Genomic DNA, 14,230 nt, shown 5'->3' on the forward strand with positions numbered 1-14,230 from the left:
GGGGCCCTGGGACGAGGGTGGCTGCTCCCAGAGGAGGGAGGAGCGGGAGGCTAGGCGCCCTCCTCTGCTCTGGGGCCATGGGACGGGGGTGGCTGCTCCCAGAGGAGGGAGGAGCGGGAGGCTAGGCGCCCTCCTCTGCTCTGGGGCTGTGGGACAGGGGTGGCATGGGTGTCTCTGAGAGCCCCCAGGCTCCCGCTCGGCCCTGTGCTCACACTGCCGCCCTACCCCGCCCCACAGGCTGGCGCCTGGAGGTCTTGGAGGCGCCCCAGGATGTGACCGTGCATGCCGGGGGGCAGGCCAGCTTCAGCTGCACCCTGAGCGAGACGGTGCCCGTGGGCGAGGCGACGTGGTACATAAACGGAGCCTCCCTGCAGCCCGATGACGCAGACTGGACTGTCACTGCCGACGGCAGCCACCACGCCCTGCTGCTGCACCGGGCCCAGCCGCACCACGCCGGCGAGGTCACCTTTGCTGCTCGTGAAGCTGTCGCCTCCGCGAGGCTCACTGTGCTGGGTGGGTGGCTTGGGCCTGCCTACCGCAGCTCGGGTCCAGGGCTCTGGGGGAGGTGGGAGGGGGGCCGAAGTGTTTCTGCTTCAGAAGCTGCTGGGGGCTGTCCACCCCCCTCCTCGCGGAGTGGGCTCGGGGCACACACTCTTCCTGTGACTCCAGTGCATCTTTGTCAGCCCTGCAGGAAAACGGGACTGAGGGCCACAGCCACTCACAGGACGTGGGAGCAGACACCAGCCTGGGCAGGTCTGTGGGTACAGGCTGCCCACTGCTGAACTGACTGCCTCCTCCCCACCCCACAGGCCGCCCCGACCCCCCGGAGGACGCAGAGGTGGTGGGGCGCAGCGGCAGCTCCGTGACGTTATCCTGGGTGGCCCCCACGAGCGATGGTGGAGGGGGTCTCCGTGGCTATCGGGTGGAGATGAAGGCAGCAGCCACGGGAGAGTGGCAGCTGTGCCACGACCTGGTGCCCGGGCCCGAGTGTGTGGTGGCTGGCCTGGCCCCCGGGGAGACCTACCGCTTCCGCGTGGCTGCAGTGGGCCCGGCGGGCGCTGGGGAGCCCGTGTACCTGCCCCAGATGGTGAAGCTTGGTGAGTGACTGCCTTCGTCTTGGTTGATGAGGGCAGGGGTCCAGCTTGCAGCCCTCAAAGCCTCTCTCAGCTGAGGGTCCCCGCCCGCATCCTTGCTGACCCTGATCCCTGTTCCCAGCAGAGCCCCTGGAACCCAGGCCTGCAGCCCCCGCCCCCGAGAGCCGGCAGGTGGCAGCCGGGGAGGACTTGTGCCTGGAGTGTGAGGTGGCCGAGGCGGGTGAGGTCGTCTGGCTGAAGGGAACAGAGCGTGTCCAGCCGAGCGGGCGCTTCCAGGTCCTCTGCCAGGGTCAGCGGCAGATGCTGTTGATCCGGGGCTTCTCCGCGGAAGACCAGGGGGAGTACCGCTGCGCCTCTGCACGGGACTCAGCCTCTGGGTCAGCTGCTGCTTTCCAGGGTATGTCTCCCGGGGCCCGCTGTGCGGAGGGGCGGAAGGAGCCCTGGGGTGTGGAGTGGGCCAACCCGCTTCCTCCCTGGCCTTCTCTTGAGAGACTGCTGGACGGACATCCCTCACAATAAGGACTGAGGCCTGGGGTGGGGAGATGCGCTGATCCGTGTGGCTCAGCCTCCTTCCAGAGCCCGTATCACTGACATCTGAGGTCACATTGTCCCCTGGTTGATGCCCCACCTTGGTGCCCACTGCTGGCTCTTTGAATCCTTGCATGCCTGCTGTCTGAGCCCCCTGCACCTGCTCTGACCCTGGCCTGGGATTTCCTGTGTTCACCTGCTCTTGTGCAGGAGGGAGAATGAGGCCTAGAGAGTGCCATTCAGAGCCTCTAAAACCTTGTCAAGACTGTGCGTCAGAGCTCTCGGGGCCCAGGCAGGCAGCAGAGGCCTCTACAGGGAAATGTTGTCAGTAGCCAAGGCCAGCCTGGGGGTGCTTGTCTGACTGGGGGTGCTTGTCTGACTGGCCGGTCTCCTGCCCTCCCCAGTGGTGCTGACCCCAGAATCTGGCGAGGAGGTCCCTGCTCAGCCCAGCCTGCCTCCTGAGGCTGCCCAGGAGGGCGACCTGCACCTGCTTTGGGAGGCGCTGGCCCGGAAGCGCCGCATGAGCCGCGAGCCCACGCTGGACTCCATCAGCGAGCTGCCCGAGGAGGACGGCCGCCCGCAGGGCCCGCGGCAGGAGGCCGAGGAGGCCGCGCCTGACCTCTCAGAGGAGTACTCCACGGCTGATGAGCTGGCACGCACGGGCGAGGCCGACCTCTCACACACCAGCTCTGACGATGAGTCCCGTGCAGGCACGCCTTCGCTGGTTGCCTACCTCAAGAAGGCTGGGAGGCCCAGCACCTCGCCACTGGCCGGCAAGGTGAGTCTCCTGCTTGACCTGCAATGGGAGGCTCGCGTTTCTTAGATTTTTGCCACTCCATCATGCATCCAGACATCGTCTATCCACTGTCTGTCCATCAGTCCATCCAGCACTCATTTATCCAGTCATTTTCCCACCCACCGTCTGCCATCTATTGGTCATCCAGCTACCGACCCAACTGTGGTTCACCTACCCGTCCATCCATCCACGTGGCTGTTAAAACACTTTTCCTGAAGAGCTGGAATCAGTCTCTCCGTGGCATTCCTCATAGCTCTGTCCCCCTCTGGGGAAAACAGTTTCAGGGAGGGTAGACTTGCTTTCTGGCAGCAGCAGAAGCCCTCAGGCACTCGGCCTCAGTGAAGGGAGTGCGGTTGACAGCAGGCAGCAGGCAGGAGGCATGCCGGAGCAAGGTGTGGAACTGGGGCAGGAGACCCGGGCCCTGCTTCTCCCTGCCCTGTGTGTGTCCCTGCCACGTCCTTTGCCTGCCCTGGGCCTCAGGTACCCTACCTTACCTGTGCACACAGGTTGGGGCCCCAGCAGCCCCCTCTGGGAAGCCACAGGAGAAGCAGCAGGAGAAGCCACCTTCAGTGCACCCACCACCAGGAGACCTGAGCGCTGGGGACCTGGGCGACCCGACCTTGGACCAGGCTGCAGTGAAGATCCAGGCGGCCTTCAAGGGTTATAAGGTCCGGAAGGAGATGCAGCAGCAGGAGGGGCCCGTGCTCCGCTGCGCGTTTGGGGACACCGTGGCACAGGTGGGAGATGTCCTGCATCTGGAGTGTGTCGTGTCCAGCAAGACAGATGTGCGTGCCTGCTGGCTGAAGGATGGCGTGGAACTGACGGACAGCCGGCACCACCACATTGACCAGCTTGCGGACGGCACCTGTTCTCTGCTGGTCACTAGCCTGGGCCGGGCCGATGCTGGCCGTTACACCTGTCAGGTGAGCAACAAGTTTGGCCGCGTGGCCCACAGTGCCAGCGTGGTGGTCAGTGGCACGGAGAGTGAAAATGAGAACTCCTCCGGGGGTGAGCTGGACGATACCTTCCGCCGGGCCGCCCGGCGGCTGCACCGCCTCTTCCGCACGAAGGGCCCAGAGGAGGTCTCGGACGAGGAGATCTTCTTCAGTGCTGACGAGGGCAAGGCAGAGCCTGAGGAGCCTGGGGACTGGCAGACGTACCGCGAAGATGAGCACTCCATCTGCATCGGCTTTGAGACGCTGGCGGAGGCCCGCCAGGCAGCCAGCCGCTTCCAGGAGATGTTTGGCATGTTGGGCATCTGCGTGGACATCAGCCTGTCCGAGCTGGGACCGCGCAGGGTGGAGATGCACATTGGCAAGGTGGCACCCGCTCCTTCAGCCCCGCTGGAGCCAGTGCCGACGGCAGAGGCTGGTGAGTCTGCAAGCTGTATTCAGGGAGGACGAACAAAGCCAGGCTGGTGATCCAGCATCAGCTGAAGACTCAAGGAGGTGGCTGGACTTTAGCTTCTGGTTGTGCACAGAGCTGGAAAGAGCCCTGACTCTGGGGTGAGACACAGCTCAGCTTAAATTCCAGCTCTGCCTCTTTGAGCCTCAGAGTCCTGTTCTATGAAATATGTTTGGGAATACTGGCTTCCTAGAGTTTAGGTATTTATCTTTTCCCCCATGAGGGTTTGAGATGTAATCTGTATAAATGTGGGATCCCACATAGTCCAGTCTGAACCCTATTTCCCACTCCAGCAACTAAAGTTAATTGAAAAGTCAATTTGCTGTTTACAACTGTTTCCCTAACAGGGAACATCATTTCCCTCGTAATGATTACCATCATAATGATACCCTGAAGCAGGTGTCGTTAACAGTGCACAGCATCGTTCCTCCTCTTTAATTCTGAGCTGCTTGTGTGCTTCCGATCCCAGACTGCCAGCCTTGGTCTTCCCTTTACTTCTCCTTCCTCCGCATTTCTTGTCTGCTATCTCTCTGACCTCATGGGAGCTTGGGAACCAGGCTGGCAAAGAGAGGATTCTTCTAGAGCACGCAGAGGAGGGGATAGCTCAGTCAGCAGAGACAGAATTCTGTTTGGCCACCAGTCTATGAGCACTCAAGTGAATGGGTGCCATGCAGCATTGACCTGCTGGCAGTTGGGGTAGCTGAGGGGAACCCAGGGCTGACATGCTGTGTGCCCTGCCCTTCTCTCCTAGCCCCGGTGTTCCTGACCGAGCTACAGAATCAGGAGGTGCTGGATGGGTACCCTGTGAGCTTTGACTGTGTGGTGACAGGCCAGCCTGTGCCCACTGTGCGCTGGTTCAAGGATGGGAGGTTGCTGGAGGAGGATGACCACTACATGATCAGTGAGGACCAACAGGGTGGCCACCAGCTCATCATCACGGCTGTGGTGCCAGCGGACATGGGTGTCTACCGCTGCCTGGCCGAGAACAGTGTGGGTGTATCTTCTACAAAGGCCGAGCTCCGTGTGGACCGTGAGTGCACATCTGCGTGTGAAAATTCAGGCAGGGCAGGGATCCTGGCAGTGAGAGGCAGAACCCAGCATTGGTCTCAGGTCAGGCAGAATGTGGGGCTGGAAAGTCTTGTGGCAGATAAAGAGTTCTCTTGGAGCCCCCAGAGATGGGGGAGAACCTGGGAAGATTTGGTGGTACCCCATGGGCACAGTGGGTGGTTAACGGCACTGTGGCAAAATAAGAAATATATATGTTTGATCTTTGTTCCTGATTCCTGATGGACCCCTAGATAGATTCAGTACAAATAAATCCATCTGACTTTTGACAAAAATCCAAAAACAAATAGAGGAAACATAGAATTTCAGATTCAAGGATGGAATTTCAAATAGTGCTGGAGTAATTTGAACAATTGTGCAAAAATATGAACACACCAAGGAAAGCATAATTGAAAGGGACACATGTACCCCAGTGTTCATCGCAGCACTGTTTACGATAGCTGGGACATGGATGCAACCTAGATGTCCATTGTCAGATGAACGGATAAGGAAGTTGTGGTGCATATACACAATAGAATGCTGCTGCTGCCAAGTCACTCCAGTCGTGTCCGACTCTGTGTGACCCCATAGACGGAAGCCCACCAGGCTCCCCCGTCCCTGGGATTCTCCAGGCAAGAACACTGGAGTGGGTTGCCATTTCCTTCTCCACTGTGTGAAAGTGAACAGTGAAAGTGAAGTCGCTCAGTCGTGTCCGACCCTTAGCGACCCCACGGACTGCAGCCTACCAGGCTCCTCCATCCATGGGGTTTTCTAGGCAAGAGTACTGGAGTGGCTTGCCATTGAATGCTACTCAGCTATAAAAAGGAACGCATTTGAGAAGTTCTGATGAGGTGGGTGAACCTAGAACCTATTACACAGAGTAAAGGAAGTCAGAAAGAGAAACACCAATATTAATGCATATATATGGAATTTAGAAAGACAGTAGTAACAATAATCCTATATGCAAGGCAGCAAAAGAGACACATGTAAAGAACACTTTTGGACTCTGTGGAGGAAGGGGAGGGTGGGAAGATTTGAGAGAATAGCATTGAAGCATGTATATTACCATATGTGAAACAGATGACCAGTGCAAATTTGATGCATGAAGCAGGGCACCCAAAGCCAGTGCTCTGAGACAACCCAGAGGGTTGGGGTGGGGAGGGAGGGGGGTTCAGGATGGGGGACACATGTGCACCCGTGCTGATTCACGTTGAGGTATGGCAAAAACCATCATAATATTGTAAAGTAAGTATCCTCCAATTAAAGTTTATTAATTAAAAAAAGAAACCAAAAATAGGAACTTCAACCTTGTATGAAAATTACCTCAGAATGGATTACATCCTTAAATGTAAAATATGAACCTATCATACTTTTAGGGAAAATGTGGGCAGAAATCCTCAGGATCAAGGACTAGGAAAAGACTACTTAGACTTCACCCTAAAATGAAAAATCGGTAAACTGGACCTCATCAGACTTAAAACCTTTTGCTCTGTGAAAAATCAAGGTTGAGGATGAAAAGCTATGGGCTGGGGAAAAGTACCTGCATTATTTGTTGAAAAGAATATTTTCCCTTATAACGTTGTCTTGGAACTCTTTTTGCCAGAAGTGAATTTCCGTTAAATGTATGGATTGATTTCTGATTCTCCTTTGTCTTCCATTTGTCCAGATGTCTGCCGTTATGCCATTGCTACCCTGTTTTGACTATTGTAGCTTTTGTATTAAGTTTTGAAACTGTCAGTGTGAGTCCGCCAACTTGGTTCTTGGTCAAGACCAGCCTGAGTCTCTTGTATTTTTTAATGAATTTTAGGATCAGCTTGTCAATTCCTGCAAACATAATCTCTGGATGCTTTTTATTATTTCCTTTTTATCAATGTTTTTTAAGTAATCGAATCATATTTTTTGGTGCACTTGTCTTTATGTTCCTTATCTTGCAGTTAATTGAGCTTCTTGAGTTAATGGGGCTTCCCTGGTGGCTCAGATGGTAAAGAATCTGCCTACAATGCAGGAAACCCAGGTTTGATCCCTGGGTCAAGATGATCTCCTGGAGAATGGAAGGGCTACTCACTCCAGTATTCTTACCTGGAGAATTCCATGGACAGAGGAGCCTGGTGGGCTGTACAATCCATGGGTTCGCAAAAGAGTTGGACACAACTTAGCAACTAACACTTTTAATATTTTTCATTAAGTTTGAAATTTGTGAGGTACTATTTATTGAAATATTTTTCCTTTCCCCCTTCATTTGGGGACTTATACATAATCGAGGCACTTGAAGTTGCACTTGTTGTTCGGTCGCTTAGTCATGTCCAACTCTTTGCAACCCCGTGGACTGCAACATGCCAGGCTTCCCTGTCCTTCACTATCTCCTGGAGTTTGCTCAGACTCATGTCCATTGAGTCAGTGATGCCATCCAACCATCTCATCCTCTGTCTCCCACTTCTCCTCCTGCCATCAATCTTTTCCAGCCTCAGGGTCTTTTCCAATGAGTTGCCCCTTCGCTTCAGGTGGCCACAGTATTGGAGCTTCAGCTTCAGCATCAGTCCTTCCAATGAATATTCAGGGTTGATTTCTTTTAGGATTTATTGATTTGATCTTCTTGCAGTCCAAGGAACTCTGAAGAATCTTCTCCAGCACCACAGTTCGAAAGCAATTCTTCCGCATTCAGCCTTCTTATGGTCCAACACTCACTCCCATATTTGACTACTGGAAAAACTATACCTTTGACTATATGGACCTTTGTTGGCAAAATGACGTCTGCTTTTTAATATGCTGTCTAGGTTTGTCATCGGAGAAAGCAATGGCACCCCACTCCAGTACTCTTGCCTGGAAAATCCCATGGGCGGAGGAGCCTGGTATGCTGCAGTCCATGGGGTCACTAAGAGGTGGACACGACTGAGTGACTTCACTTTCACTTTTTACTTTCATGCGTTGGAGAAGGAAATGGCAACCCACTCCAGTATTCTTGCCTGGAGAATCCCAGGGATGGGGGAGCCTGGTGGGCTGCCGTCTGTGGGGTCGCACAGAGTCGGACACGACTGAAGCGACTTAGCAGCAGCAACAGCAAGTTTGTCATAGCTTTTCTTCCAAGGAGTAAGCGTCTTTTAATTTCATGGCTGCAGTCACTGTCTGCAGTGATTTTGGAGCCCAAGTAAATAAAGTCTGTCACTGTTTCCTTTTTTTCCCTGTCTATTTGCCATGGGATGATAGGACCAGACGCCATGATCTCAGGTTTTTGAATGTTGAACTTTAAGCCAGCTTTTTCAGTCTCCTCTTTCACCTTCATCAAGAGGCTCTTTAGTTCCTCTTCACTTTCTGCATATCAAAGGTTATTGATATTTTCCCTGGCAATCTTGATTCCAGTTTGTGAGTCATCCAGCCTGTCATTCCTCATGATGTACTCTGCATATACGTTAAAAAAGCAGGGTGACAATATACAGCCTTGACATACTCCTTTCCCAAGTTTGAATCACTCCATTTTTCCACGTCTGGTTCTAATTGTTGCTTCTTGACATATATACAGATTTCTCAGAAGACAGGTAAGGTGATCTGGTATTCCCATCTTTGTAAGAATTTGCCACCATTTGTTGTGATCCACACAGTCAAAGTCTTTGACCCAGTCAGTGAGGCAGGAGTAGATGTTCTTCTGTAATAATCTTGCAGAATCTTGTGATGAATCAGCCTGGCAATTCAGGAGGTGCAAGAGATGCAGGTTTGATCCCTGGGTCAGGAAGATCCCCTGGAGAAGGAAATGGCAGCCCACTCGCGTCTTCTTGCCTGGGAAATGCTATGGACAGAGGAGCCTGGCAGGCTACAGTCCATGGGTTCACAAAGAGTCAGACATGACTGAGAACTGAGCGCAACTGAAGTTGTACTGCAGCTTACTAATAATCCTTTTAAATTAAAAATTCTTGTTTTCTGTGCATTTCATTTTGCATAGTTTCTATTGCTATGCTTTTACATTCACTATCCTTTTTTTCTATAGTATCTAATTTGCTATCAATCCCATCCATTGTATTGTTTATCCCTAGAAGTTCTACTTGGATCATTTTTCTTAAACATGATTTATTTGTTTACTTTTAGTTTTTGACTGCACTGGGCTGTCACTGCATGTGGGCTTTCTCCGGCTGCATGGGGCGGGAGCTACTCTGCTTTGGTGCGGTGGCTTCTCTTGTAGCTCACAGGCTCAAGAGGACCGGCTCAGGAGTTGTGATTCATCGTTTAGTTGCTCTGCAGCATGTGGGAGCTTCCTGTATCAGGGATCAAACCCACGTCTGCTGCATTGGCGGGTAGACTCTTAACCCCTAGACCACTGTGGAAGCCACCCTACTTGAATCGTTTTGATATGTTCTAGATCTCATCTTAACTTTTTGAACACACAGAATACTGCTTGTGTGAGTGTCCTTCTCTCTCAATTCTAACATTGGTGTCCAGTGTGAGTTGGTTTCGACTGACAGATTATTATTCTACATGTTGTGTGTTTTCTGACTCCTTGCATGAGTGACAGTCCTGGCTGAATGCCTGACAGTGTGAATTTAACCCCATTGGGAGGTGGGTATTTTGTCTTTCTGCACATCTTCTTGAGTAATACAGTGAGTTACTTGGAAGCAGCTGGATCCTTTTGGATCTGCCTTGTGTGATTTGTTAGGTGGGGCCAAGGCAATGCTCAGTCCGAGGCTGATTGTCTTTGTCTGCTGAAGTAAGTGTTCCTGAGCACTCTACCTGATTCTGCATGAATTATGAAAGTACCCAATCTGCCTGTAGACAGACATTATTTCAGCCCTTGTGCTTCTCTGGCACTGTCTCCTCTGGTCCTTTCGGATGGCTCTCCTGTATGCACGTACCAACTGGTGCTCTGCTGAACCCTCAAGAGAGGGGGCCCTCTCTCTGCACAGCTTTCTCTTCTCTGGTTTCCTGTTCCCTGGACAGAGACTGCCTGTCTCTCATGACATCAGCACCTGTTTCCTCTACTCAGGATCTGCCTGGCTCTGCCTCAGTTTCCCCTTCATGTAAACTTCAGGCAGGAAGCTGGGGCAATTATAGGGCCCACTGTTGTTTCTTGAGGCTTCCCTCATAGCTCAGTTGGTAAAGAATCCACCTGCATTCCTGTCTGTAACAGATCACTGCCCTTCATTTGCATAACGCCTGTGACTTGAAAACCATTCTGCTGATTCTATACCCAATTCTAACTTGTGGGTATTTTTTCTCCCACAGAAAGAAGTTCTCTGAGACACCAGCTGAGTGTCTTATAGTTTAACTCAGTTCTGATCCCATCTTCCTGCAGATAGCATCAGATTCCATAGGTTAAGGGCTCACTCCCACAAAGCTTCCCCCGACCACTTCAGATATCAGCCGCGAGTCCAGGTTGCCCCCTGTGCTTCTGGCCAATATGCTATAAATTAGAGGTTCCAGTGATTCTTTCTTTGGATTTGATTAATTTGCTAAAGTGGTTCCCAGAACTCAGAGAAACATGTTACTTACTGTGTCAGCAGTTTATTATAAAAGGATATAACTTAGAAACAGCCAGATGGAAGAGAAGTGTAGGCCAGGCAGGTGGGAAGGGCCCAGGTCGAGCTTGCCAATCTCCCCTGATTGTGTGCTCACCAGCGGGAAAGCTCTCTGAACCCTATTCTCTTGGGTTTTTATGGAGGTTTCATTACACAGACACACTGATTACATCATTGACCGCTGGTGATTGAACTAAATCTCCAGCCCTTTTCTCTTTCCCTTCTAATCCTGTGGTTGGTTACCCTGGCTTATGGAAGAATAACCACATCCTTAGGGGCTTTCAGAAAAAAATCACGTCATTAATGTAAAATCCAAATCTACCTAAAGAAACAAAAGACCTATATACAGAAAACTATAAAACACTGATGAAAGAAATCAAAGATGACACAAATAGATGGAGAAATATACCATATTCATGGATCGGAAGAATCAATATAGGAAAATGAGAATACTACCCAAAGCCATCTATAGATTTGATGCAATCCCTATCAAGCTACCAATGTTATTTTTCAGAGAACTAAAATAATTTCACAGTTTGTATGGAAATACAAAAAAACTCAAATAGCCAAAGCAATCTTGAGAAAGAAGAATGGAACTGGAGGAATCAACCTGCCTGACTTCAGGCTCTACAACAAAGCCACAGTCATCAAGACAGTATGGTACTGGCATAAAGACAGAAATATAGATCAATGGAACAAAATACAAAGCCCAGAGATAAGTCCACACACGTATGGACACCTTATCATTGACAAACGAGGCAAGAATATAAAATGGAGAAAAGACAATCTCTTTAACAAGTGGTGCTGGGAAAACTGGTCAACCACTTGTAAAAGAATGAAACTAGAACACTTTCTAACACCATCCACACAGATAAACTCAAAATGGATTAAAGATCTAAGCATAAGGCCAGAAACTATAGAACTCCTAGAGAAAACATAGGCAAAACACTCTCTGATGTAAATCACAGCAGAATCCTCTATGACCCACCTCCCAGAGTAATGGAAATAAAAGCAAAAATAAACAAATGGGACCTCAGTTAGTCAGTCAGTTCAGTCGCTCAGTCATGTCCGACTCTCTGCGACCCCATGAATCACAGCACGCCAGGCCTCCCTGTCCATCACCAACTCCCGGAGTTCACTCAAACTCATGTCCATCGAGTCAGTGATGCCATCCAGCCATCTCATTCTCTGTCGTCCCCTTCTCCTCCTGCCCCCAATCCCTCCCGGCATCAGAGTCTTTTCCAGTGAGTCAGCTCTTCGCATGAGTTGGCCAAAGTATTGGAGTTTCAGCTTTAGCATCAGTCCTTCCAATGAACACCCAGGACTGATCTCCTTTAGAATGGACTGGTTGGATCTCCTTGCAGTCCAAGGGACTCTCAAGAGTCTTCTCCAACACCACAGTTCAAAAGCATCAATTCTTCGGCGATCAGCTTTCTTTATAGTCCAACTCTCACATCCATACATGACTACTAGAAAAACCATAGCCTTGACTAGATGGACCTTGGTTGGCAAAGTAATATCTCTGCTTTTTAATATTCTATCTAGGTTGGTCATAACTTTCCTTCCAAGGAGTAAGCGTCTTTTAATTTCATGGCTGCAATAAATTAAACTTAAAAGCTTTTGCACAATGAAGGAAACTATAAGCAAGGTGAAAAGATGGCCTTCAGAATGGGAGAAAATAATAGCAAATGAAGCAACTGACAAAGAATTAATCTAAAAAATATACAAGCAGCTCATGCAGCTCAATTACAGAAAAATAAACAACCCAATCAAAAACTGGGCTAAAGAACTAAACAGACATTTTTCCAAAGAAGACATACAGATGGCTAACAAACACATGAAAAGATGCTCAATATCACTCATTATCAGAGAAATGCAAATCAAAACCACAATGAGGTACCATCTCACGCCAGTCAGAATGGCTGCTATCAAAAAGTCTACAAACAAAAATTGCTGGAGAGGGTGTGGAGAAAAGGGAACCCTCTTACACTGTTGGTGGGAATGCAAACTAGTACAGTCACTATGGAGAACAGTGTGGAGATTCCCTAAAAACCTGGAAATAGAACTGCCATATGACCCAGAAATCACACTGCTGGGCATACACTTCAAGGAAACCAGAATTGAAAGAGACACGTGTACCCCAATGTTCACTGAAGCACTGTTTACAATAGCCAGGACATGGTGGCAACCTAGATGTCCATCAGCAGACGAATGGATAAGAAAGCTGTGGTACATATACACAATGGAGTATTACTCAGCTATTAAAAAGAATGCATTTGAATCAGTTCAAATGAGGTGGATGAAACTGGAGCCTATTATACAGAGTGAAGTAAGCCAAAAAGAAAAACACCAATACAGTATACTAACACATATATATGGAATTTAGAAAGATGGTAACGATAACCCTGTATACAAGACAGCAAAAGAGACACAGATGTATAGAACAGTCTTTTGGACTCTGAGGGGGAAGGTGAGGGTGGGATGACTTGAGAGAATAGCATTGAAACATGTATATTATCATATGTGAAAGAGATCGCCAGTCCAGGTTTGATGCATGAGACAGGGTGCTCAAGGCTGGAGCACTGGGGTGACACTGAGGGATGGGATGGGAAGGGAGGTGGGAGGGGGTTCAGGTTGAGGAACACATGTGCGCCCGTAGCTGATTCATGTGAATGTATGGCAAAAACCACTACAAAATAAAGTAATTAGCCTCCAATTAAAATAAATTAGAAAAAAAATCCCCACCTCTAGGCCTGTCCAGTTAGGAAATTCCAAGTGTGTAGGAACTCTGAGTCAGGAACAGGAGGAAGACCGAAGTTCTATTTCGTATTATAAATCACTCCATCACAACCATTATTTTCTTACTTGTGTTTGCTTTCCTTTGGTTGTTTTGGGAGTGGGTATCTTATTTCAGGCTGTTATAACAAAGTCCCATAGACTGGGCAGCTTAAATGATAGAAGCATGCTGCCTGAAGTTATGGAGACGGAAGGGTGCTGGTGAGAGTCCTCTTGCAAGTTGCCAATGGCTGTCTTCTCACTGTGTTCTCATCTGGGGGAAGGGAGAAGGGGTCCCTTCTTATCAGGGCACCAATCCCATTCATGAGGCTCCACCCTTGTGACGTCATCTAAGCCTGATCACCTTGAAAAGGTCCCACCTTCAGACACCATCATGATAGGAGTACGGACTTGAACATATGAATTTGGGGGGATGCAGCACTCAGACCACGGCAGAGGATAAATTTAGCCTTTATTCTTTCTTCATTGTGGCTCTAAGAGGAAACCCCAGCTGCTGGTTTCGAGACCTGTGTCACCCTTGTTCCTTAGCTGGTTGGAACTAAGGAACTAGGTTAATTGCCACTGTCTGCTATTATGAAGCCCAGTATTGATAATCTGTTAGATCAGGAAGTCAGTTACAGGCCTGGAAACATGGCCTGGTAAGTAGCCTGGGGACAGGGAGGGTCCACAGGTAGCCGTGTCCCCCGTTCCTTCTGACTCAGAAGTGCACAAGTGTGAGTGTCCCCGGGAACAGCTGCACAGTGAGAATCGGGTGCCGTCTGGGGGTGGGGCTCGTCCCTGGGAAGAAGATGAGGTGCAGGTCCCGCTTCAGCCCCACCCTTCTCCTGCAGTGACCAGCACCGACTATGACACTGCCGCGGACGCCACGGAGACCTCATCCTACTTCAGCGCCCAGGGCTACCTGTCCAGGTAGAGGGCCAGGCAGAGGTGGGCAGTGCCCAGTGGGCTGGTGGTCCCGGGCCCTTGTGGGAGTGGCGGGGCTGGCTTGGACTGGCAGCATTGCAAGTGTGGTGGCTTCAGCCAGCCCGCGGGACTCTCCACCCAGCACAGAGGAGAGCTCAGGACTC

The 14,230-nt window shown here is 50.4% G+C and overlaps 1 protein-coding gene across 18 annotated transcripts in view; it reads left to right on the plus strand.

The window, feature by feature from the left end:
• Positions 1-14,230, plus strand: part of OBSCN (obscurin, cytoskeletal calmodulin and titin-interacting RhoGEF) — a 234,815-nt gene that overhangs the window by 182,158 nt on the left and 38,427 nt on the right. For 17 of the 18 annotated variants that reach the window (XM_088839239.1, XM_088839241.1, XM_088839255.1 and 14 more), the window contains 7 exons: positions 238-513; positions 810-1,097; positions 1,216-1,491; positions 2,027-2,400; positions 2,925-3,789; positions 4,574-4,852; positions 13,994-14,072. In XM_088839239.1, the coding sequence (XP_088695365.1) occupies positions 238-513; positions 810-1,097; positions 1,216-1,491; positions 2,027-2,400; positions 2,925-3,789; positions 4,574-4,852; positions 13,994-14,072 (2,437 nt within the window). The remainder of the gene's footprint in view (positions 1-237; positions 514-809; positions 1,098-1,215; positions 1,492-2,026; positions 2,401-2,924; positions 3,790-4,573; positions 4,853-13,993; positions 14,073-14,230) is intronic. The other variant, XM_088839240.1, reaches the window with a different exon arrangement.

The sequence above is a fragment of the Moschus berezovskii genome, chromosome 8 (assembly GCF_049115385.1).
Source record: "Moschus berezovskii isolate FMDL1 chromosome 8, NW_MosBer_1.0, whole genome shotgun sequence".
Classification (NCBI taxonomy): domain Eukaryota; kingdom Metazoa; phylum Chordata; class Mammalia; order Artiodactyla; family Moschidae; genus Moschus; species Moschus berezovskii.